General features: G+C 37.4%; 1 protein-coding gene across 1 annotated transcript in view; it reads left to right on the plus strand.

Annotated features, from left to right (window-relative positions):
- LOC101520060 (ras GTPase-activating protein 2-like) overlaps positions 1-25,049 on the plus strand; it is a 38,285-nt gene extending 13,236 nt beyond the window's left edge. Inside the window, 10 exon segments of the mRNA XM_058661222.1 lie at positions 11,713-11,869; positions 12,134-12,282; positions 12,853-12,976; positions 13,355-13,429; positions 14,048-14,171; positions 19,011-19,102; positions 21,074-21,170; positions 21,420-21,496; positions 24,254-24,326; positions 24,856-25,049. Of these exon segments, the coding sequence (XP_058517205.1) occupies positions 11,713-11,869; positions 12,134-12,282; positions 12,853-12,976; positions 13,355-13,429; positions 14,048-14,171; positions 19,011-19,102; positions 21,074-21,170; positions 21,420-21,496; positions 24,254-24,326; positions 24,856-25,049 (1,162 nt within the window).
- The last annotated feature ends 1,951 nt before the right edge of the window (positions 25,050-27,000 follow it).

A 27,000-nucleotide genomic window follows, 5' to 3' on the forward strand; every position in this document is an offset into this window, starting at 1 on the left:
CCTGAGGTCCAGTGTTCTGGAGACGCACCAAAAGTGCCTTGAAAATTCCCACACCCTGCTACTCTACGCCTGCAGACTCCGATCTCTACAGGATAGTGCTTGGAGACCCCTCAGCACACTGGTGCCTAGGTCTCTCAAAAAAGAAACACTAACACAATGGGAAGAAATACCAGAAAAGGTAATGATCCAGATGAGAGTGCCAACACCCTACCAATAAAGGATTGAAAGCCAATGTCTATTTCGGAGATGCGAGATGAAGACATAGAAGATCTACCAGACAAGGAATTCAAAAAAATAATGTTAAAATATGTCAGAGACAATGAGAAGAATTGGGAGGACTTCAAGGAATTCAAGAACCACATAGCCTCAGAAATACAACAAATGAAAAGTAAAATCCTTGACTTAGAGCACAAAATTGAGAGCCTAACCAACAGAACAAATACAGCAGAAGAGAGGATCTCTGAAACGGAAGACACACAAAACGAACATACCCAGTTCATTAAACAGCTGGAGTCAAGTCTGAACAAAGCCAATAAGACCATACAAGAAATGAAAGACAACCTCAGAAAATCAAATATTAGGATTATTGGCCTTCCTGAAGGAGCGGAAAAAGAATCAGGAATGCAAATGGTGCTCGACAAAATTATACAGGAAAACTTTCAAAACACTTGGAACATGAATCCAGCTCAAATCCAGGACGGTCAGAGGACTCCCAGCAGATATGACCCAAAGCGACCTTCACCCAGACATATGGTGCTCAAGTTCCACTCCAACGAAGACAAAGAAAGAATCCTGAGACAAGTACGAAGCAGAGAAAAGATCACATACCGGGGAAAACCAATCAGGATCACTGCTGACTTTTCTGAAGAGACCTTACAAGCAAGAAGAGAATGGACAAAGATCTTCCAAATCCTGAATCAGAACAACTGTCAACCAAGACTATTGTACCCAGCAAAGATCTCATTCGTATTTGAGAACGAAATCAAATACTTCCACAGCAAAGAGAAATTAGAAGAATATGCCAGCACAAAACCAGCTCTACAAAATCTCCTTAGAAATGCACTAATTCCAGAAAAAAAGGAGGTGAATCATAAGCAAAGATGGCAAACAGGAAGGTCTCCCCACTAAAGTCCACACAAGGAAGGGCAATAACACAGATATCAACACCCACAAAAACAAGTATGGCAGGGCAAAATCACAACCTCTCAATTTTAACTCTCAACACAAATGGCCTGAACTCACCAATCAAAAGGCATTGATTAACAGAATGGATTATCAAACAGCACCCAACTATCTGTTGCCTACAAGAGACACATCTAACCAGAAGAGATTCGAAGAAGCTGAAAGTGAAAGGTTGGAAACAGATATTTCATGCCAATGGACGAGAAAAAAAGGCTGGGGTAGCTGTCTTAATTTCAGATGATGTGGACTTCAATCTGACACACATCAAAAAGGACAGGGAAGGACATTATATATTGGTGAAGGGACTGATCCATCAGGAAGTAATTACCATTGTGAACATATATGCACCAAATTCAAACGCACCTAGCTACGTGAAGCAATTACTCACGGACTTAAGGGGAGACATAGATATGCACACAATAATAGTGGGTGATCTTAACACCCCACTAACAACAATAGACAGATCAAGAAAACAAAAACTCAACAAAGAAACAACAGAACTCATACAAACAATAGAACAACTGGACTTGGTTGACATTTATAGAATTTTTTACCCTAAGGCCACAGATTATACATTTTTTTCAGCAGTGCATGGCACCTTCTCCAGGATCGACCACATGATAGGACACAAAGCAAACTTAAATAACTTCAAAAAGATAGGAATCATACCATGTACCCTCTCAGACCACCACGGAATGAAACTGGAAATCAGCAATTCAAAATGCCCCAGGAAATATAGAAACTCTTGGAGGCTGAACAATATGCTACTAAACGAACAATGGATCAGAGAAGAAATTAAAGATGAGATCAAAAAATTTATGGAAACCAATGAAAACTCTGACACAACATTCCAAAATTTGTGGGACACTGCCAAAGCAGTGCTACGGGGTAAACTCATCGCAATTGGAACTCATGTCAAGGCCCAAGAGAGGCGCCAAATACAGGAACTAAACACACACCTCCAGGAACTGGAAAAACAACAGCAGAAGAGCCCCACACACAATAGGAAACAAGAAATCATCAAAACAAGGGAGGAAATCAACCAGATAGAAATAAAAAAAACCATACACAAAATCAATGAATCAAAAAGCTGGTTTTTTGAGAAGATAAACAAGATAGACACTCCACTGGCCCGACTGACAAAGAAAAAACAAGAGAAGGCAAGAATTAACAGCATCAAAGATGAAAAAGGCAACATAACAACAGACACCGCATCCATTAAGGCCATAATTAGAAATTACTACAAAGCACTGTACTCCAACAAATCAGAAGATCACCAAGAAATGGAAAAGTTCTTAGACTTCTACCACTTGCCAAAACTTAGCCCAGAGGCAACAAACGACCTGAACAAACCCATAACTGAAGTAGAGATTGAATCAGTGATTAAAGACCTCCCAACAAAGAAAAGCCCAGGCTCAGACGGCTTCACTACAGAATTCTACAAAACATTCCGAACAGAACTGACCCCAATCCTCTACAAACTCTTCAAAACAATAGAAAAAGAGGCAACCCTTCCAAACTCATTCTATGAAGCCAACATTACCTTAATCCCAAAACCAGACAGAGAACTAACAGAGAAGGAAAACTACAGACCTATCTCTTTGATGAACATTGATGCTAAGATTCTCAACAAAATCCTAGCCAACAGAATTCAAAAACACATCAGACAGATCATTCATCCAGATCAAGTAGGATTCATCCCTGGAATGCAGGGATGGTTCAACATTCGAAAATCTATAAATGTGATACACCACATCCAAAAACTGAAAAACAAGAATCACATGATAGTATCAATAGATGCAGAAAAAGCTTTCGACAAAATCCAACATCACTTCCTACTAAAAACCCTAACCAAGGTAGGCATAGATGGAAAAATCCACAACATAATTAAAGCCATATATGAAAAACCCAATGCCAGCATCATACTGAATGGAGAAAAGCTGGAACCCTTCCCACTGAGATCTGGAACAAGACAGGGATGTCCACTTTCTCCACTACTATTCAACATAGTCCTAGAGGTACTCGCTGAGGCCATAAGACAAGAAAAAGAAATCAGAGGAATCCAAATGGGAAACGAAGAAGTCAAGCTCTCACTATACGCAGATGATATGATTCTTTATGTAGAAGAGCCAAGAGACTCAATACAGAGACTGCTAGAACTTGTACGAGAGTTTGGTAGAGTGGCAGGGTACAAAATTAATGAACAAAAATCAACAGCCATAGTGTATGCGAACAGCCCCAAGATGGAAAAAGACTTAACCAGCAAGATACCATTCAAAATAACAGAGAAAAGTATGAAATATCTGGGAATAAATCTAACCAAAAATGTAGAAGACTTATTTGAAGAAAACTACAAACTGCTTAAAAAAGAAATTGAACAAGACCTCAAAAGATGGAGTAACATCCCATGCTCCTGGATAGGTAAAATCAATATCATTAAAATGTCTATACTGCCAAAAGCAATATATACATTCAACGCAATCCCAATCAAATTGCCCAAAACATTCTTCATGGAAGTGGAAACAATGATCCAAAGGTTCATCTGGAAGCACAAAAAACCACGGATAGCTAGAACTATCCTGAAGAACAGGAAGTAAGCAGGGGGAATCACAGTTCTGGACCTCTGGACATACTATAGGGCAGTGGTTATCAAAACAGCGTGGTACTGGCACAAAGATAGAGAGGAAGATCAATGGAGCAGAATAGAAACGCCAGAAGGAAACCCACACAGATACAGCCAAATAATCTTTGACAAAAAGACAAACGACAACCCAGGCAAATGGGAAGGTCTGTTCAATAAATGCTGTTGGGACAACTGGTTGATAGCCTGCAGAAACAAAAAAATAGATCCACATCTCTCACCATACACTAACATCAGATCTAAATGGATAACAGATCTAAACCTACATCCAGAAACCTTCAAACTTTTGGAAGAAAATGTTGGAAACACACTGGAACACTTAGGGGTTGGCCCTCACTTCCTAAAAAAGACTCCAGATGCAGTAGAAATCAAGACCAAAATAAGCAATTGGGACCTCATCAAACTAAGAAGCTTCTGTACAGCTAGAGAAACAATCAACAAAGTAAAAAGGCAACCCACAGAATGGGAGAAGATCTTCGCACACGACATAGGTGATAGAGGGCTAATATCCAGAATATACAAAGAGCTACAAAACAACCAAAATGTCAAAACAAACAACCCACTCAAGAAATGGGCAGGGGAAATGGGCAGACACTTCACAAAGGAACAAACCCAAATGGCAAATAAACATATGAAAAAATGCTCAAGTTCCCTGGCAATAAGGGAAATCCAAATTAAAACATCAATGAGGTACCACCTAACACCAGTAAGACTGGCCCACATGAATAAAAGCACCAACGACACTTGTTGGCGAGGTTGTGGGGAAAAGAGAACCCTACTCCACTGCTGGTGGGGCTGCAGGCTGGTACAGCCTCTATGGAAATCAGTATGGAGAATATTCAAACAACTCAAATTCAACATACCGTATGATCCAGCAATAGCACTCCTAGGAATATATCCAGAACACTTGTTCTATGAGAAACCAACATGCACTCCTATGCTCATAGCAGCACAATCAGTAATTGCAAAAACATGGAAGCAACCAAAATGCCCATCAACAGAGGATTGGATAAGAAAGCTATGGTTCATCTACTCCATGGAATACTACTCAGCTATTAAAAAAAACAAAATGCAGTTCTTTGTGGCCAAATGGGCCAAACTGGAAACCATCATGCTAAGGGAAATGAGCCAATCCCAAAAGGTTAAATACCACATGTTTGCCTTAATTTAAGATGATATGATGTTATGTATAACATGTTATGTTTTGAATGTTATATGTTGTGTATAAACTAAATTGAAGTATAGGTGAGGTGGTCACAGAAGGTGGCTGGGAACTCGTATTTACTTTCAACATGTTGGTTACTCATTACTATGTCAATTAATTCCATAATGATGTAAATTTTTGCTGATGGTATGATGGAGCTTTCAATTGACTGGGATAATACTCTGCTAGCTCTGTCTTCAGACCAGAGAGGGTATACCTAAGAAGACGTTGAACTTGACTGGACAATAAGATGCTGGACTCTATGTTTGGTGTATGCTTGCAATGGGGGAATCTCAACTGAACTTGAGCTGTGGTTATGCAACAAGGTGGAGGAATCCACCATGGTGGGAGGGTTTGGGCAGGGGTGGGAGAACCCAAGTATCTATGTAACTGTGTCACATAATACAATGTAATTAATGAAGTTAAATAATAATAATAAAAAATAAATAAATAAAAAAAACAAAATGCAGTTCTTTGTGGCCAAATGGGCCAAACTGGAAACCATAATGCTAAGGGAAATGAGCCAATCCCAAAAGGTTAAATACCACATGTTTGCCTTAATTTAAGATGATATGATGTTATGTATAACATGTTATGTGTTGAATGTTATATGTTGTGTATAAACTAAAATTGAAGTATAGGTGAGGTCGTCACAGAAGGTGGCTGGGAACCCGCATTTACTTTTAACATATTGGTTACTCATTACTATGTCAATTAATTCCATAATGATGTAAATTTTTGCTGATGGTATGTTGGAGCTTTCAATTGACTGGGATGATACTCTGCTGGCTCTGTCATCAGACCAGAGAGGGTATACCTAAGAAGACGTTGAACTTGACTGGACAATAAGATGCTGGACTCTATGTTTGGTATATGCTTGCAATGGGGAAATCTCAACTGAACTTGAGCTGTGGTTATGCAACAAGGTGGAGGAATCCACCATGGTGGGAGGGTTTGGGGAGGGGTGGGGAGAACCCAAGTATCTATGTAACTGTGTCACATAATACAATGTAATTACTGAAGTTAAATAATAAATAATTAAAAAAAAAAAAAGAACTTGAATTTTTTTTAACATATTGATTACTCAATACCATGTCAATTAATTCCATAATGTTGTAAATTGTCATGATGTTATGTTGTGGCCTTAAGTTGATTTGAATGATACTCTGCCAGCTCTGCCTTCAGACCAGAGATGGTCTCCCCAAGAAACCATTGAATTTACCTGGACAATAAGATGCTGGACTCTATGCTTGGTATACTCTTGCAATGAAAGAATCTTGACTGAATTTGAAATGTAATACAGCAACAAGGTGGAGGAATCCACCATGGAGGGAGGGTGCGGGGAGGGGTTGGGGGATTCCCAGAGGCTATGAAACTGTGTTACATAATGCAATGTAATTAATAAAAAATAAGTATATTAAAAAAAGAAACAAAAAAGAAAAGAAAAAAGAAATGTCAATGTAGCAGTCACAGAATATAGTTAAGAACTTGCATTTTTTAACATATTGGTTACTCAATACCATCTCAATTAATTCCATAATGTTGTAAATTGTCGTTGATGTTATGTTGTGGCTTTAAATTGATCGGGATGATACTCTGCCAGCTCTGCCTGCAGACCAGAGATGGTCTCCCCAAGAAGCCATTGAATTTACCTGGACAATAAGTTGCTGGACTCTATGCTTGGTATACTCTTGCAATGAAAGAATCTTGACTGAATTTGAACTGTAATACAGCAACAAAGTGGAGGAATCCACCATGGAAGGAGGGCACGGGGAGGGGTTGGGGGAATCCCAGAGCATAATGCAATGTAATTAATAAAATACATATTTTTTTAAAAAGAAAAAATAACAATTAACAAACATGCTTGTTTACAAATCAGCATCTACAATTCACAAACTGTATGGATCGTAGGAACTGCGCGTATCTGGAAGCGGAGGCCATTTAGAGGACTCGGGGGCCCATGGGAACTGCCTTCCCTTACACCCTGGGGAGGCCCTCAGTTGTTTTCCTTGCTGTGGTATGAATGTTATGGAGCTGTTGTTTAATATGCTTGACAGGAGCCGTGGAAGCTCAGTAATGACTTCAGTGTTACCTTACCGTTTCATGACTCTAATAATGAGATTAAACTAATGTTAAATAGATTGTTCAGAGCTTTTCACAATCGCTATGGAAAAATGGATAAAACTTTGGTGCCTGTCATTCCCCCCCCTCCTTTTTTTAAAGATTTATTTTATTTGTTTTGAGAGAGTTAACAGAAAGATCGTTCTGCTGGCTCACTCCCCAGATGGCTTCAAAGGCTGAGGTTAAGTCAAACTGAAGCCACGAGCTTCATCAAGATCACACATGTGGATGGCATGGTCCCAAAGCGAGGCCTCCTCCACTGCTGTCCCAGGCCATGGGACAGTCAGGATTTGAATGGGTAACCCTAGGAGGTGCTGGTGTCCCAGGCAGCCACTTAGCCGTCCATACCATAGCGCCAGCCCCTTTACTTTCTACAAATAATACATATTTTTAAAATGGGAATTTCTAAGCTCAATTTGCCAAATATTTTTTTTTCCGGTGCTACTCAGTATAGAAGAAAAGGTGAGTTGTGCCTCCCAGGGTTCCTCTGGGTGAATCTGAAGTGTGCCACACAGCCCTTATTTTAAGTGGAACTATCTCTAGTCAAGGTTCCAAATTTGACAAAACTGTGTTCAGTTACCATGGTGGGATAAAAGAACGGTAATAGAAATTAATTTTATTCTCAAAGTGCTTTTTTTGCCAACACTAGGTATATTTTGAAGCAACCTGCCTTAAATGTAAATGCCAAAATTTACAACATGAAACAAATACCTACTAATTCATTGATACTAACGTAAGGGTAAATAAAAATATGATTACTATTTCCTTTTAAGTTGGAAATAAAACTGAGCCTGTTAATTTGTTACTGAATATGGCATCCCCTTGTGGGGTTAATGATAACTGCATGAAAACACAACAAACTTTACTTTTAGCATTTCAAGCATATTCTTGCTAGTGTTGATATTAACAAGAATTACAGTGTTAGTAAGTACTTTATTTTTTTTTCATTTTTTAAAATGTTCATTTATTTTTTTTTTATTATTATTTTTTGATTCATTAATTACATTGTATTATGTAACACAGTTTCATAGGTAGTTAGTAAGTACTTTAATTCTATTGTTTGAAAAGTATGTTTGCTTTCCTTTTATGTATGCACAAGCAAATATGTATCTTTTCCCCCTTTTTATGTAAATGGATGTATGTTGGATCCTATTCTCCACGCTGCTTTTTTCACATAACAATATAGCAGGACATCAGTGAATAAACGCCTTCTGACCCTTGACAAAAGTTAAGAGTATGGGCTCTGGAACATAACTGCCTTGGTTCAGATCCCATCCTTTCCATGAACTGTGTGACCGTGAACAGGTTCCTCTGACTGTAAAAAGATTTCTTTGGCATAAAATGGGATTGATAGAACTCATACCTGGCTCCTAAAGTTAAGCAAATGAAATGAATTCATGTAAAGAAAGCTCCAAGTACTGTATTTATGTCTAACCTACACTATTATTGTTGTAATCGTTACCATCATCGTTATCATTGTTCTAAATCAATACTATACAAAATGTCCACATCTTTCGTTTGCTCTGGCATAGTGTTCCACTGTTTGAAATCTTATACAGAGAACCTTAAGGATGATCTAATTCAATCTCATTTCACCAGGTTCTACAATGACAGTTTGTCAAAATCCTTTGTGATTGTACAAATTTACATAGCAATTTCCTGCTGAAGAGTCAACATGTAAAGCAACATTTAGGAGTGACAACAAGTGAAAGTATCTTTTCCATGTTACCATTTTTAGTTTTATCAGGGCCAAACAGTAGATAAATTAAGTGATTAGGCTTAGACATTTACACATTTTGAGATGATTTGGTTTTCTAGTTTATTAATTTGGGCACCTTGACCTTGATCATTTTCTTTGTCTCATTTTTTTAAGTGTATCTTTTCATTATTTGAATTTAGAAAAGATTTCTTATTTTTAGTAAATCCATTGGCAATAGTCATGTTTAAGATAATAGAACATTAGAGGGCCGGGCACAGTAGCCTAGTGGCCAGAGTCCTCGCCTAGTGCACGCTGGAATTCCATATGGGTGCCACTCCGTGTCCCAGCGGCCCCACTTCCCATCCAGCTCCCTGCCTGTGGCTTGGGAAAGCAGTAGAGAATGGCTCAAGGCCTTGGAATCCTGCACCCATGTGGGAGACCCGGAGGAAGCTTCTGGCTTTCAGCTCAACTCCGGCCATTGTGGTCACTAGGGGAGTGAATCATGAGACGGAAGATCTTCCTCTGTCTCTCTTCCTTTCTATATATTTGACTTTGCAATAAAAATAAATCTTTAAAAATATATATATTAGTAGAGTTGCCTCCGAGTAGCTATTTTTCAATTTGTGTAGCATTGTATACGAGTAATTATAGCTTTGTCTGTCTACCTCAGTTTACCCAAGCCTTATGGTTAACAATTTTTCAAATACTGACTTTTTTTTTCCTAAAGATTATTTGAAAGGCAGAGTTGCAGATTAAGATCTTCCAACCACTGATTCACTGAAACACCTGCATATGTCCTGGGACGATAAGTTCTACAGTCCCTTAATAGGCCTTTTTCTAATGTCTTCAATGACCCTATCTTTAAATTACTGTTTCTTCTGTCAGAGAGCAAAAGTTCTGGAGATGGAAGTATGACAAAATTTCTGAATTTCTCTCCTTGTATTTCTTTGTCTTTAAGTTTTTCTTAGGTAATTCTTTAGTGCTCTTTTCTGTTTCAAAGCTAATATTTTATTAAGCTCTTGCTTCCTGTTTTTAACAACTTGCTTTGTTTATTAAAATTATGTAAATTTAAACAGATTAGTCTGTAAGGGGCGGACATAGCCAGTTAATGTAAATGCAAACCCAAAACTTCCAAATATCCTTTATGAAGCTAATAAGTTAAAAAGGAATGATAAAATTATACAATATTTGTAAAGTGATAAATTGTAAAATAATTAGAAATTGTTTTCTAATACTAATGCAGGAACCAGCTGGGAGAATGAGTAGAGGTAAGACTGAACAAGAATACTGTTTTTTTTTTTTAAGATTTATTATTATTATTTTTAAAGATTTATTTATTCCCAAGCGGGTGCAGGGTCCCAAGGATTTGGGCCATCAACTGATGTCCCAGGCTACAAGCAGGGAGCTGGATGGGAATCCCATATGGGATCCCGGCGCGTGCAAGGTGAGGACTTTAACCACTACGCTATTGTGCCCGGCCCCTATTATTTATTTTTATTGGAAAGTTAGATATACAGAGAAGAGAAGAGACAGAGAGGTAGATCTTCCATCCACTGACTCACTCCCCAAGTGGCCGCAATGGCCAGAGATGAGCTGATCTGAAGCCAGGAACTTATTCCAGATCTCCTATGCAGGCTCCCAAGGCTTGGGCCATCCTCTACTGCCTTTCTAGGCCACAAACAGGGAGCTGGATGGAAAGTGGGGCCGCTGGAACATGAAGTGGTGCCCAAATGGGAACCTGGCGCGAGCTAGGCGAGGACTTCAGCCACTAGCCAGGCCTAAGAATAGTTTTAAGATAGTTGTTGAAGGAGCCGGGGCATTAACTCATCTGGCTAATCCTCCACTTCCAAGCGTCGGGATCTCATATGGGCACCAATTCCTGTCTGTGCTTATGGCCTTGGGAAAGCAATGGAAGATGTCCCAAAGCCTTGGAACCCTGCGCCCACATGGGAGACCCAGAAGGGGCTCCTGGCTTTTGGCTTTGTATTGGCTCAGTTCCAGCTGTTGTGGCCATTGGAAGTGAAACATCAAATAGATCTTTTCTCTCTGTCCTTCTCTGTGTAAATCTTCTTTTCCAATAAAAACAAACAAATATTAATATATATATATATGTAGTTGCTCAAGCTAGGTAATATGCATTTCAACATATTACTATCTAGTGTCCTTTTTTGAACATCCATAATAAAAATTTTTTTGTAAAATTATTCAGTTTCCAGTATGAGTTCTGAAAACTTCTGGTTTCTAAGCACTTTTCTTTACTTGAGTATTTAAAACTGCCTCTATTTTACACATATTATTTTTTGCCCCTTCTTTCCTGAAAATATTCATGTAAATCACATTTTTCCAAAAACATTTAAGTTTGTTTTAAGAAGCAAGCCTTTTGTTAAAATAAGTAAGATATACTACAATGCAGGAGTGACATTCGTTTTAAAGTCAATTCTGTATATAAAATTTAAACTTAAAAGTTGGTGAATAAAAGTTTAGAAACATACCTACATTAAAGATAATGCTTTTCTTGAATTTAGTAAAATCTTGCTGAATTTTTAGATGTTGTATCTTTTTTTTTTCTAAACCTGGAAGCAAATCAAATTTTATTTAATTCCTTTGAAGGTCCTAGTTTTTATATATCTATGTTTGTTTCCTGAATTAAAAATTTGTTTGCAGCCTCTTACTTCAGTATATAACTAACATTAAGCCCCTGAATATTAGTAGCTACCACTTATCAAATGTCGTAACTTTAAATAATGAGTTGCCTTTTGTGTTTAGTTTTTTGTTTGCTTTATTTTGTTTTGTTTATGTATTTTCTTACCTTACAGCTTGTGGGCTCCCTAATGTAACATGGGATTACTTGTGTTTTTACTTTAGGTACTTGCTACAGCCAAGAGACAATGGAAACAAGACACCCAAAACTGATGACCTGGGGTCTCTTCGATTGCATATATGCTGCACTGAGGACTATGTGCTTCCTTCAGAGCACTGCGGTCCTTTGAAAACTTTGCTGCTAAAATCACCGGATGTTCAGGTAAAATCTGAAGTACATGATTTAATATGAAAAGGCCAAAGTAGTTTTGTGATGAAAATTCTGGAATATCAAGTTTGATTAAAACTATGTATGTTTGTACTGATGCCAATCTTGTGCTCCAAACTTCATCTCTGATAAAAATGTTGACACTTAAATATTATTCTGTTAACAATTATAGTTAATGGTGTAAAATAGGTCAGAGATGAAACATTTAGTAATGTCTGCTTGATTTTGCACCTGTTTTCTACCTTTCTGTTTTTCTAGCCAATATCTGCCTCGGCTGCTTACATTTTGGGTGAAATATGTGGAGACAAAAATGATGCTGTTTTGCTGCTTGTCCGGCTGTTGCTTCACCATGATAAACTTGTTCCTTTTGCCACTGCAGTAGCTGAATTAGATCTAAAGGATACACAGTAATTAGCATTTATATTTATATTAACATTTATGTTAACATGTATATTATTAACAATAATACATAATTAACATTTATTAAGTTTATTAAGTTATCAAACAGGGTCCACCAGTAGTAAGGATAACAGTGAAGAATCTGCTTTTTATTCCGTGACTAAATTTCCTTTGTATTGTCAATCTTACTACTTAGTGTGATGGTTCACATGTTACAACTAAAAGAACGAGGTAGAACCTGATCTCCCCCCATCCTTCCTATAGCACTCGTATATGCATGTGTGCGACACTTTATTATGAAAACCATGGGAGTTGCTTCCTATTCCCATCGTCATCCGACACTGTTATTTTATTCTTTCTCTCTGCTTCTTCTGTCTGTTCATAAATATTTTTAATATTGATTTTCACCTTGATTTTCACATTGCTTTTGTTAAGTAATTTTGGTCAGTTTGAAAAGCTTGTGGCTGTGAAGTTTAGAAGGCAAAAATTATTAAAGTTGTTGATGTTAACAGATTTGGTTTTAGTGGGGTTTTTTTTCTAACTATGCTTGATTTCATGTATTTCTATTTCTGTTTCAGAGATGCAAACACAATTTTTAGAGGAAATTCTTTGGCCACCCTGTGTTTGGACGAGATGATGAAAATAGTGGGAGGTCACTACCTGAAAGTAACAGTAAAACCTGTTCTAGATGAGCTACAAGCTGTATCTATAATAATGATGGTTGGTGATATTACAGCAGTCTGTTTCAACATGTGATCTTTTGATGGAAGTGACACCCTTCCTGTGTTTCCAAAATAAGGCTGAACTTAAACTATTAACTTTTCTTTTAGTGGATTTTTGCTCAAAGGCCACATTATAATGTGATCTACATAGTTATTTCTTTGTCAACTGAATTTCAGTTTTAGAGTTTCAAATAATTGATAAATACTTTTCAGTGTAGTTCTTTAGGGAAACTATACATTATATATATATTTTCTCTGGATGTGAATGCTATACTAATTATGAAAATTAAAACAATAAAAGTTTAATATCTTCATTTTGTCAAATATGTAAGAATAAACTGATTCATTTATTTTCTAGATATGTGAATCCTCAAAATCTTGTGAGATTGATCCTATTACATTAAAAGAAGGAGATAATGTAGAAAGCAATAAGGTAAGTCCTTGTTCACTTCACCACTGCATGAAACTTGGTCGTTAGAGTGTGTGTCTCTCACTTGAGCCGTGGTAATACTGTGTGGAAGGAAGAAGTGCAATTTATTCCAGCCTTTACTGCGAGCCGCATTTCTTAGGGCTAGTTTTCAGACTGTTTCCTCAGTAGTTTCCTCTGTTTTTGTTCTCCATTGTCTCTTTCTAGGTAACAAATATTAGACTTAGGCTGGGTCTCATTCCAGCTGCCACAGTAGTCATTCCTTGGGGTAAGACTGATTCCGTGTGAGTGACATGGTGTTTCAGGGACTCCAGGAAGTGACTGAGGGTCCCATGTTTTCCCTACAGGGAAGAACACTGTCACTGTATTTTTGTGACTGCATCTTTATCTTCTTGTTTACGCTTTTTGCGAGGTTTATATGCTCATTTCTTAATGTCTAGTGAGTCTGAACGTGTTAAATAAAGTGAGAATATAAATTGTCCTCTCTGGATGTTGAGAGAAGGGAAGCAGAGTTTTAGAATACTAGTTAGTGAATCCAAATTTCATTGTCATTATATACTTATTCGTGAAGCTATTTTGTGACTTACAGAAGTAAAAATTTTAATGTTATCTTTAATTTTGTAGGAGAATCTGCGCTACTATGTAGACAAATTATTCAATACAATAGTGAAATCAAGTATGAGCTGCCCCACTGTAATATGTAATGTCTTTTATTCTCTAAGGCAAAAGGCTAGTCAGAAATTTCCAAGTAAGTACCTCATTAAATCTTAATTAAATCTTTTTTTAGATACTATATATTTGGTTTGATGAAGTATTTAAGACTTCACTCATGGTCTTTAGTTTTCAAAATGGCTCTTTTTCATAAGACAGTCAATTTAATTTTCTTATAATATCAAGCATATATTCCACTTAATTCTATACAATGGCAACTTAATACAAAATCACTATTTGCTTTTGTTTTTTTAAAGATTTATTTATTTTTTATTGGAAAGTCTGAAATACAGAGAGCAAGATCTTCATCCACCGATTCACTGCCCAAGTGACCGCAGTGGCTGGAGGTGTGCCAATCCAGAGCCAGGAGCCAGGAGCCTCCTCCGGGTCTCCCACACGGATGCAGAGTCCCAAGGCTTTGCGCCATCCTCCACTGCTTTCCCAAGCCACAAACAGGAAGCTGGAAAGGAAGTGGAGCAGCTGGGACACAAACTTGCACCCATATGGTATCCCGGGACATGCAAGGTGAGGATTTTAGCCACGAGGTTCCCATGCTGGGCCCCACTACTAGCTTTAAGGCAAAAATGTTGAACTTGTGAAAAATTTATATAAAATTCATACCAGCTACTTATGCAACTTGAACATAATTACATATAGTTAAAATGCCTTTATTACTTAATCCAACTAATTCTCCAGTTTCACACATTCAAGTAGTGAGAATATTATGTTCCATACAGTTGACTTGATTTGACAGTTTGAAAATTCTGTTTTGGACCAGGCACGATAGCATAGGGGCTAAAGTCCTCGCCTTGAATGCACCAGGATCCCATGTGGGTGCCGGTTCTAATCCCAGCATTCCCACTTCCCATCCAGCTCCCTGCTTGTGGCCTGGGAAAGCAATCGAGGATGGCCCAAAGCCTTGGAACACTACACCCATGTGGGAGACCTGGAAGAAGCTCCTGGCTTCTGGCTTTGAACTGGCTCACCTCCAGCTGTTGTGGCCGCTTGGTGAGTGAACCATCGGATGGAAGATCTTCCTCTCTCTGCTCCTCTCTGTATAGCTGCCTTTCCAATAAAAATTTAAAAAAAATAAATCTTTAAAAAATTCTGTTTTGGTTGCAAAAAAGCATTACAAAAATCATATTAAGACTTTAGAAACATCATTATTGGAATTAACACACATTAAATTTTGAGGCACATGTATTATAACTGGCCTGTTTTGATTTTGAGAAGTATGTCAGACTTCTACTTGGTAACATTTTACAGATTAGGAGTTGCTGCCTCTGTCAGTTTTTGGAATTCTTTTAATTCTAACACATCTTTGATAAAATAAACTTGCTATAGCTGTCTTTCCAGATCACCCTTAAGTGGGCAAGGACAGGGAAGAATAGGAGTTACCTAAAGTATGGGTGTTTATCCAGCTATGTGGAGCTAAGTTTACTTCTGCAACTGAGAGATTTTGCTATTTCGTCCTGTCCTTTTAAGTGTGTGCACACATAAATGTAGTTTCTGCCTCATTGCTTAATTTACCACCAACTCTTACCTGTAGATAAATTTAGGTCTACATAATCTTTGCTAATAAAAGCATAAAAGTTAACTTCAAATAGGAATGGTAAATCTAGTCTGTAACAAAAAAAAGGTGAGGGCCCGATGGCATGGCCTAGGGGCTAAAGTCCTCGCCTTGAACACGCCGGGATCCCATGAGGGCGCTAGTTCTAATCCTGGCAGCTCCACTTCCCATCTAGCTCCCTGCTTGTGGCCTGGGAAAGCAGTCGAGGACGGCCCAATGCATTGGGACCCTGCACCCGTGTGGGAGACCCCGAAGAAGTTCCTAGTTCCCGGCTTCGGATTGGCACAGCACCGGCCGTTGCGGTCACCTGGGGCGTGAATCATTGGTCGGAAGATCTTTCTCTCTGTCTCTTCTCCTCTCTGTATATCTGACTTTGTAATAAAAATAAATAAATCTAAAAAAAAAGGTGAGCTGAGACATTAACATATGCAAAGACAAATGCTGACTAAAATTATATTTTTAAATTGTGAATTAGATTGGGATAACCACATTGACTACTTATTTATTTATTTATTTTTAATTTTATTTTTTTATTAATTATTTTGCATTATGTGACAGTTTCATAGGCTCTGGGAATCCCCCCACCCCTCACCCTCCCCTCACCCCTGGTGGATTCCTCCACCTTGATGCAGCATTACAGTTCAAATTCAATCAAGATTCTTTCCTTGCAAACATATACCAAGCATAGAGTCCAGCTACTTATTGTCCAGATGGGTTGAACAGTTTCTTTTTTTTTTTTTCTTTTTTTTTTTTAAAGATTTATTTTATTTTTATTACAAAGTCAGATATACTGAGAGGAGGAGAGACAGAGAGGAATTGGAGCTGCCGGGATTAGAACCAGCGGCCATATGGGATCAAGGCGAGGACCTTAGCCACTAGGCCATTTCTGGTCCGAAGTTAGAGCTGGTAGAATATCATCCCAGTCAATTAAGAGTCCCAATATAACATCAACAGCAATTTGCAACATTATGGAATTGACATGGTTTTGAGTGACCAGTATTCAACAGATATTTTAAACTAGACGCGTACTGCTGTATCTCTGCCATTCTCACTGGGTGTTCTTCCATCAGTCCTTTCGCGCTTGATTTCCGTTTCCACATTATTTAGCACCACGAATTTTCATAAATATTATCAAACTTGTTCTGATGATGCTCATTTTATGATTTTAGCTATCGATAGTATTGTCACAAATATTTCACTTTTCAAAATTATCTTTTTAGATGAATTACTAGTGAAGAAAAAAATTAGATCAGAAAAACTTTTGCATGAAACAGGTCTTCAATATTTGCTAATGGTTTTAACAGTGATTTACTTCATCTATATACTTGAGAATAGAAGTGCATTTATTCAAGAGCAAAGAAGAAAACTACCTGATTTTCAGGTCTTTGCATTCTCAGTATTGTTCTCCTAAAGGCTATTCTATCCTTTTCTTATTATCTTTAGTGGAGAGCAATTCAAGTTATTTACATACATAGAATGCTATTCACATACCTTGATCATAAGTAGCATGCCTTCTAACCACAAGATGTGTCCTTAAAGCTTAATAGAATTTAGAAACTGAGGAAAAATTCAAACCTTTATACTTGGAAAAAAAAAGGTAGGTTATTAAACTTTTATTTTATTTTGTTGCACATTGACTACTTATTAAGTAGACATTGAAAATCAGAGTTACAAGCTAGTATGCTTTGTGGTCTTTCGTTTGTTTTGTTTTGTTTTTGAAAGTCAGATTTACAGAGAGAAGGAGAAACAGAGAGAAAGATCTTCCATCAGCTAGTTCACTCCCCAAGTGGCCGCAACTGCCAGCGCTGAGCCAATCCAAAGCCAGCAGCTTCTTCCAGATCTCCCAGGAAGCTAGAAAGGAAGTGGAGCTGCTGGGATACAAGCCTGAGCCCATATGGGGTCCCAGGTCATGCAAGGCAAGGACTTTAGTCACTAGGCTATTGTGCCTCACCAGCAAATTTGGTTTTTTGTTTTAAAGATTTATTATTTTAGAGCATTACACAGAGAGAAAGAAAGATCTTCATTTGCTGCCTCATTCCCCAAATGGCCACAATGTCACTAAGCCAAGCCAAAGCCAGGAGCTTCTTCCAGGTCTCCCACAAACTGCGAGGGCCCATGCACTTGGGCCATTCTCCACAGGCCAGTGGCAGCCAGCAGCCATTGAGACAAGTACTGCTGCTGCAGGCCAAGGCTTCTTGTACTCTGCCACATTACTAGCACCTGTATGGGTTTTTAATGCAAATTCAACTCCTTTGTTTTCTTCTTGGCTTAAATATCAAATGTCTTTACGTCCTTGGTGTAATCATTTTGTTGCCATAAACTGCTTTTGTATTTTCTCATTTGTTTTTACTACTCTGGAATTATATGGGTCCATGTAGCAAGCGGTAGATAGGAAGCAGTTATTGAGGAACAAATTTATTGCCTTATCAGTGTCATCCGCTGAATGACTTATGAGAGGGAAAACTCAAACTAAACCCAGAGGGTTTTTTGTTTGTTTGTAAGATTTACTTCCTTTTTTTTTTTTTATTGGAGAGGCAGATATATAGAGATCTTCCCTTTGCTGGTTTATTCCCCAAATGGCCAAAAGTCAAAGCTAAACCAATCTGAACCCAGGGGATCTTGGACCGTCCTCTACTGCTTTCCCAGCCATAAGCAGGGAGCTGGAAGGGAATTGGAGTAGCTGGGACACAAACTGGTGCCCATGAGGGGTCCTGGAAGGATGCAATGCGAGGATTTCTTTGCCTCACCACAACCTTTTTATTTCTTTGGTGTCATTTTATTGTTGAATTAAGTGTTGACTCAACTCTGAAAATAGAAGCTATTGGTGACTGATCATAAGCCATTAGTAGTCTTCTGGTCTCTGCATTTAATAGGGAGTTTTGGTGGACTCTTCAAAGTGAAGCTTGCCCAGTTACCGTTAATGCAGGGTCACTGGCAGCATTTTTGTGGGAAAATTAAAACAACAACCTAAAACTGAAAGCAGTTGTGTACCAGTCTACAGGGATTCAGTGTTGCCACTAGGGAGTGCTAGATAATTTTGTTATAATTCCAGGAGTGTTTTCTTGCAGGTGAAGAGATATTTTTCTAATTAAAAGATTCATTCAAACCTTATGGCTTTGACTTTCATTTTCTTTCAAATAATAGGGTTTTTTTCTCTTAATTTAGTCAGTCATTCCTATCATTTCATCAACTTACTCCTTATTAGACAACTTCTGTTGCTGTCCCATTTAGTATACATTTTTTTACTTTATCATCTTGTTAAATTCAGTGTTTTTGTGCATGACATTTCACCATTTTTTTCTGCAGATGACCCTCATGTTCAGTATTCTGCAGTGAGCAGCTTTGTGTTCCTTCGTTTCTTTGCTGTAGCCGTAGTATCACCTCATTCTTTTCACCCAGTAAGTGTTCGTTCTTCTCAAAGCTTTGTTCCATTTTTATTTGCTTCTATTAATTTTTATTTAAATGAAAAACCAGTTTTACATGGCTGTTTTATAAGTACTACTTAAATTTACTGGATGTTTTTCTTGGTGATACTTTTGTTATAAGATGTTATAGAAGAATGATAGAAAGTTGATCGTTGTTGAAGAATGGTGGTGAATATGAAATGGATTCCTTGTTTTTTATTTAGTGTTATGTTTGTACATTTTAATATCAGAGGGGCTTGTATTTAATTACAGGTTTAGTTTTGTGTCTGTTTTTAATATTTTTTTGACTTCTTGATGTATTGAAACAGTTGGATCTGTTTACTCTGTGAAATGTTTTTAACTCAGAAATTTGAAGCAGTTCATTTTTGAAAGATGTAGCAACTTGCATTGACACATAATTTGTTGACTATTTATACATTTTGTTACGCTTTATCCACCTGAGGTTCAGTATAAATATATTTTTTTTGTTTTTGAAGTCCAATTTAATTGGGTAAATTTGCAGAGAGTGTTGTTCATTCTTGCTCTAGTTTATTCCTTTCTTAGTATATTTTTGCTGATTGTTTAAACTTTATGTCCCAAAGATTTTATAATTTTATCTAATTACTTCTGTAGCTGATTTGTAGAACAGGTAATAACAATGTCAACATTTATTTGGTGCTTACTTTCCCATAGGTCTTGTTTCTAATACTTCATACACTTCATTCATTTAGTCTACCTACTAACCCTATGAGGCAAATTCTGTAAAAAATCACAACCCGGTAACTTCTTCAAGCTCACACAATTAGAAGAGTGTGTGATGTTTCTCTAAGCTAGCCTGGGGTTCCAGATCAGTCTTCTAGTTTGAGTTTTGCCTTCTTCCTTCTAGACTCTTAGGTAGACAGCTGTTTTAATACTTGCAGTGAAGAGTAACTTAGCTCCTGACATTGGGAAACTCACCATCAGAAGGCATTGTTCATTCAGTTGTGTGGGGTGAGGAAGACACAGTAGTTTGGGATGTAAAGTCAGTTCTGAATGCCTGTTGGCATTCTGACAACTGCATGACATTGGCCACTCCTTTAACTTAGTGAGTCACAGTTAGAACCATGTTACAGTGGCAGCACCACACCAACCCTTATGTGTACTCTTTTGTCTCTTAATATCTAGGTGTTCTGCGTGTTGTGTGGAGCCTGAAATAGATTTTAATTGTATCAGGTTTAAAAGAGTATTTTGAGTCATTATTTTAGAGCAGCATAAATCACTTTATATACAAATTCTGTTTTTTGAAAATTTAACAGGAGTTTTGGCATTTTTTCTATTCTGCAGGATGCACGAACAATTCAGATGTCAGCAACGCCCGTGCCGCTGTGTACCCCGAGAGCAGCAGAGGGACTAGGGTTACAAAGAAGACAACACACACTGGGCCATTCGTGCAAAGAGAATGCTGCTTTATTGAACTGCAGTCTGCCTTTTATACTCTCTGGTTCTTTCCAGTATTTTTCCAATGTTCAAGCAGCTCCTAAGACCCCCAAGGGCATCTTGATCAACCAGAAGCAGGGAAGCAGGAACTTGTGGTTAAGCCAGGAACTAAATGTATCAGGTCAATATTGTGCATCCTGTTACTCCTTGAGAAACAAGCTAAGCTGTGGAATTAACCCTTGGGAGAACGGGCCCTGCATTAAGACATTAACTCTTTTTTTTTAAATAGATTTTTATTAATATTTTGCATTATGTGACAGTTTCATAGGCTCTGGGAATCCCCCCACCCCTCACCCTCCCCTCACCCTGGTGGATTCCTCCACCTTGATGCAGCATTACAGTTCAAATTCAATCAAGATTCTTTCCTTGCAAACATATACCAAGCATGGAGTCCAGCTACTTATTGTCCAGATGGGTTGAACAGTTTCTTGGGGAGACCATTTCTGGTCCGAAGTTAGAGCTGGTATAATATCATCCCAGTCAATTAAGAGTCCCAATATAACATCAACAGCAATTTGCAATATTGTGGAATTTATCTCAAAAACCATTCAAACTTTGGGAAGCTGTGGGAGTCTGTCCAAAAGCAAGATCAGTCTTTACCTCTTTTGTTTTTATACTTCTAAATGTGATTCCTTCTCCAGCCGCCTCATTACAAATGAAAAATAGATACATACAGGTAAGATAGCTGTCTTTAAGGGCAGTGCTTTGTGTCAGTTACCTAATAAAGATGACAGTTTCATTCTAATGCACTTGAGAGTGAAAGTCTATTAAGGGGATGTAGTTTTCAGTCTCTTTTGTTCTCTATTTAGCATATGTAAACCCTGTGTTTTTCCTTAGTCAAGTTTCAAAGAAGCATTCATGTGTGAATTTTTCAAGATGTTTCAAGAAGGGCACATCATAGCAGTTAAAAAGGTATGATTGCTTTATTCTGAAAATATTAGCTAATTTTTTTTTCATACAACATTGGGGAAATACATTTCCTATTCTGAAAGTCATCGCAAGTTTAAACAAATGTTTGTGGCTATCATAACCCTTTTTCTTAGTTTTCTCATAAAGCGGTAGGTTTTTCAACCACAAAAATGCCTAAAAGTGAGTTTTAGTGACAGCTACTATTGCCTTAGTACCGTGGATCACAAATGTTTAGGGTTTGACATTTTGGGCTGAGTAATTTTGGATTCTGAGGGACTGGCCTGTGTGTTTTAGGATGTTGCAACCTTGATTTCTTCCCTAATGATATCAGTAGTATGTTCCCAATTTTGACAACCAAAAATACTTCAGGAATTGTCCAAAGTCCTCTGAAGGACAGAGTTGTTTCTGATTGAGAACCTGCGGTCCAGGGGGTAAAGGGTTAACATGGTAGCTGATGTGTACTGAGCAATTACTTGCATTGTAAAAATACATGAATTATTCAACATTTAATAATGTAGACTTATGGTATCAATCTAAAGGAAGTTACTGTAGATTAAAATAAATGCACAAAAGTACACAGTATATAATATCCTAAGATGAGGCTTTGCAGTTTAAAAAAAAATACTGTACTTAAGAGTTGAGACTGTTTTAGCCAATCTACATTTTTAGTTAAGGAAAAGTTTTATTTGTTTGAGAAGAAAGAGAAGGGGCTCTCAACCATGGTCTCACTTCCCAGATGCTCTGGACAGTTGGGACTGGGCCTGGCTTGACTGGAGCCCTGATGGCTATCTTCTGGGGTTACATTCGCAGGAACCAGGAGTGAGGTCATAGCCAGAGCCAGGTGTGAACCCAGGCAGTCCGATACAGTGCAAATGCATTCTTGCTGCTAATGAAGATGCAGATCCCAGAAATTAAAGTAATTTTTAATTACTTGAGTCTTCAGTCTAATAAAACAGCAATGTTGCAAAACCCGGAAAAATTACTCAACTTTTCTTTATATCTAAATGAAACCTCATGAGTGAACTGTATATGATTTATCTCAGTCCTAATTTGGCAAATCCAAATTAACAAGGCCAGATTTTAAGATTTTATTCTGTTTCTGAAGCATAATTATCAATTGATTGTCAAAGGTATGTTTTGTTGAAATATATTTTTGGACTTTTAAAATTCCCACAAAGCTCCATAAGTAAATGATTTAGAAAGTTGAAGTCAGAATGTTTTTTGTTTGTTTACTGTTAACAGCTCAAGACCAATTGAACTTTTCCTCTTCAGCAACCATTGAAGGACAAGTCTTTGGAAAGAGTAGGCAAAGGGAAAACTGCCCTTTTACTTCTAGAACACTGTTGAATATTTTTGAAACAATGTAGACTGACTTTTGTTGGAGAGATGATACATTGTGTTTTGTTTAGAGGTGTTTTCCATGTTTTATAACTTGGACTATGGCAACATTGTATTTTTCCCCTTGATATAATCAGAGTGTGTGGTGTCAGTGGAGAAAGGCTTACAATTTGCCAATTTAGTCTGTTCCGACTTGCCCTAGTCACCTAGTCACATTCTAATAAATGATCACACAGCACAGGATGCTTCCTGTCTCAGTTCTGATTTCAGTTTCCTGTGGTCGCATAGAGTATTTTTCTCTAATATCCTACTTTTCTGTATTATTTACTTATTCAGGTGTAGCAACTGCTAGAAGTTGCAAAAGCTCATGATGCCCATGTACTCTTGCTAGCGACGTTGGCCATTGTGACTCAGTCGTTTCCCTCTTCCCTAATATGGGAGAATCTGTATAGTTAGAGGGTGACCACGTGATTTGTTGTCTATGCCAGGACACTTTCAGATACTAAAGCTTATTCTAGAATAAGTGTTGTCTGACAGGGTCCTTAAGTCCCTCTGTCTGTAGGCCATCTCAATTATTGCTTCTCCCCTCACCTTATGCATTAACTATTCCCTAACTCAATCGTAATCTCCAATGTGGGTGTCAGGGACCCACTTAGAGCAGTCTGCTGCACAGAGTCGATATTGGCAGGGAACCAGAGTGGAAGCATAGTTCTTCAGTTACCTTGGACCTGTCACCCACATATAATGAAAAGGGAACACTGTTCTTAGTTTTCACCTAGCAAGATTTTCTTCTAGCAACCTAGAAGTAAATATTTCATTGGAAAAAACCACAAATGTGGGTTCTGGTTTACCTGAGTCTTAGGAGAAAATGATCGTCCCTACAAGTTCTACTGTAAATTCTGCTACGTATTGTGCTTTGGGATGAGACCATCCGTGTCATCTCTATTGGAATGTACAGTAAGCCTTAATTGCAGCAACATAGAAACTTACAAAGAAAACAGCAAGGAAATTTTGGCGTCTTGAGTTTGTAGTACCCAGTTAATGAACTAAACTGAACAGTTCATTTAAGAGGAAATAGGACTCGTACTTCTTCACTCTTTAATTTCTCTTTTCCATTAGACAGCAATTCTCCATTTCTCTTTTCCATTAGACAGCAAGTCCTTGATCAGTTGATAAATAAATTTCATGTTCAGACATCAATCTCATCTCTTAATTCTCATTGTGTAAATGCAAGAATTTTATAATCTGAAAAAAACTAAATCTGAAGTACTTTTATTTCCAAGAAATATATATGTATAAGTATATATATATATTCCTTAATAATGAAGAAGTTCATAAAATAATCAATGACATGTAAAAGGAATGAATTCATATGTTATACCTTACCACAAAGTGTAATACTTGCCCATTTCCCCCATTTAGTTCTTGGATGAAATTTCATCTACTGAAACTAAAGAATCAAGTGGTACAAATGAAGCTGTGCACTTGAAAGAAGGATAATTTAATGAAATCAAACATGAAAGTTGCATTTCAGTATAGGCTTTAAGTAAGTACAAAGAATGTGGGTCTTGGAGTGAGGAGATCTGAGTCTCTGTGTTGTAACTTCTGAAGTGAGATTGGTCAGGTAAGTCACCTTCACTGTCTCTACAGACCTTATTTCAGAGAGACATGATTCTGCATAGTTTCTGAGATGGTTCACAGTTAGGATGAGATTATGGGGGTGTTGTGATACTGTGGCGAAATAGCACAATGCAGTCATAAGACAAATTGTTATTATTGGAAGTGAAGGGTAGAAGTTACTCATTTGTCCCTTTTTGTGTTCTGTGTAGTGCAATTACTTTTTTCAAATTAAAGACTTTATTTCTTTATTATGACCAAGATAGCAAGAATCAGAGCTGGCAAAGACATTTTTATATCTGCAATAAAATCGTATACAGCATTCATATCATTTAAAAATAAAAAAAGCAATTCTTTCTTTGAATTAAATCATGGAATATTTTATGTTTATGTCTGTTGTTTGGACAGTAAGATGTATAAGAAAGCTCAGGGAAGAACTTGGATTGAAAAAAGGAATTTCAAGAAACAGTGGTTCTGCTTGACCAGCAGAGAGCTCACCTGCCACAAACAGCCAGGTAGTTGTGTTTGCGCTTTATTACTGATTGGTCGCCCTAGCCCTAAGGGCAGATTTCCTTTTCACCTCTCAGTGTTACTCAAGTGAGTCTTCCATCGCTTACGCTTCTTAGTGGTATGTACCTGCTGAGAATGAAATCTTTCACGATGATACCATGTGACTTGCAGGGTTTCCTCACACACACATTGGTATTACTAAAATTGGTGTTCCTTTAATGTGCTGTGTTTTCTAAAAATCCCTGGTATGTTTCTGCTGTAAGAATCAATGTATAAGGAGCTAGAGTTAAACCCTTAGAACTTGGCAGTTTCTTCAAATCACATAGGCAAAGTACAATCCAGTACCTAATAAATGAGAATATTTTTATGGTTTTCTGGAAATTCTCAGTCAGAAATTCCCATATTCATACCCTGGTATCTCAGTCATGTCAGATCCACTAGACACTGTGGCCAAGCTAGCACCGAAATGGAAGATTTAATAGTTTGCCTCCTGAGAAGACTCCGGTCTCCATGGATGGGCTACAGATTTGGGCTTAGAAAGCCTTCTTCCTACACTGTGAGTTAAGAACTACGCAGAGTCTAAGTTTATTCCCCAATGACTTGAAAATATACTTAGGTTTATTCATTTGGTTTAAAGCATATACAGACAATGACTAGCTTCTCAGGATAGTGAGAAGCATCTAGAGTTGAGATTAGAAGTCATATGCGTAGAATTCCTTCCAAAAGGATGAGGAGCCACAGATGTTCACCTGTCTGAAAAGGTCACTTAAAGTCGAGAGTCATTTAGAAATAAGAATGCATGCATATCCTAGAGATTGTTGTATTTCTTTATCAATCTTTTGATAGTGAGCTAGATTCAAATCAAATAAGACATAATGAGTCAGTTTTCAGCTTCCTCCAAAGTAAATCCAGAAGTTAGGTGCTTGAAGAGTAATCCAAGTATGAATCCTTATAGACTTTGAGAAAACTAACTGTAATGTGTTTCACTGTCTTGCTCCCATGTAAGTCATCTTTATATATGTAGGCATGGCTTCCCTCTTCCCGCTTTTTAAAGCCCTTGCTTGAATCTCAGATAAACAGTAAATCTCTCTTGGTAGAGACCACTTACTTTGCTATTTTACCTAATATGCAAGTAATTCATAATTACAGCATGGAAAATTGACATAAGTTTCAGCCTAACCAATGAAAACAAAATGCTTAATGCTTAATAATAACCCTGCAGCCACAAAAAACTGGCATGGGAAAACTGTTGTTCAGCATGCTTTACAGAGGAAATGAAAGTGTTCCGTAAATTTTGAACAGTAGGGAAGAAAAAATTTTTGTTGGAAATCTTTGTACTTCAAGAACCTACATATGGCCAAATAGATTAGCCATTTATAAAAAGACTAAATATATTACATTTTGTGGAACCAGGATTTTTTAATAGCATATACATTTTCAGATCACTAAAGATCAGTAGACTATGTATTTGTCTTTCCAGACTTAAGCTGAGCTCATTTTGAATGCTTTACAAATTATAACTTTTGAATAGTATAAATGTGCTCACCTATGTGTAATGTAGGTATTGTTTGCATTTACCTTAATACTCCATTTAAATAAAATTTAAGCAAAACCAATTTTTTATGAATGAAAGATTGTTTCCCCCTCATTTAATTTGTCTGCTGTGAGCCAATATTCTAAAATCTGTCATTTTTATAATTCCTGTAAGAATTAATTGATAATGATGAGCCCATTTTTTCAGAAAATTGCACATTACATAGATGTGAAATTTGCACGGGATTTCATGGAGTTTGTAGTCCCAGATATTCAAAATGTCCATTCACAGTTCAAAATGTCTGTGCAGGGATTTATAGCAGAGTAAGTTCTATGGACTTTTTAGACACATTACAAGCTATATTATTTCTATGTTGGATTGACATAGGAGGTTGAAATTATTTGCTAAAGCCTACAGTTTTAAGTACCTGTGCTTTTTGTTTTAATTTCTTTCCAAAATGTATTATATGCTTCGCTGCCTTCAAGAAAAAGAGTTCCTTGAATGTAAG

Source organism: Ochotona princeps, chromosome 3, assembly GCF_030435755.1.
Source record: "Ochotona princeps isolate mOchPri1 chromosome 3, mOchPri1.hap1, whole genome shotgun sequence".
In the NCBI taxonomy this organism is placed as follows: domain Eukaryota; kingdom Metazoa; phylum Chordata; class Mammalia; order Lagomorpha; family Ochotonidae; genus Ochotona; species Ochotona princeps.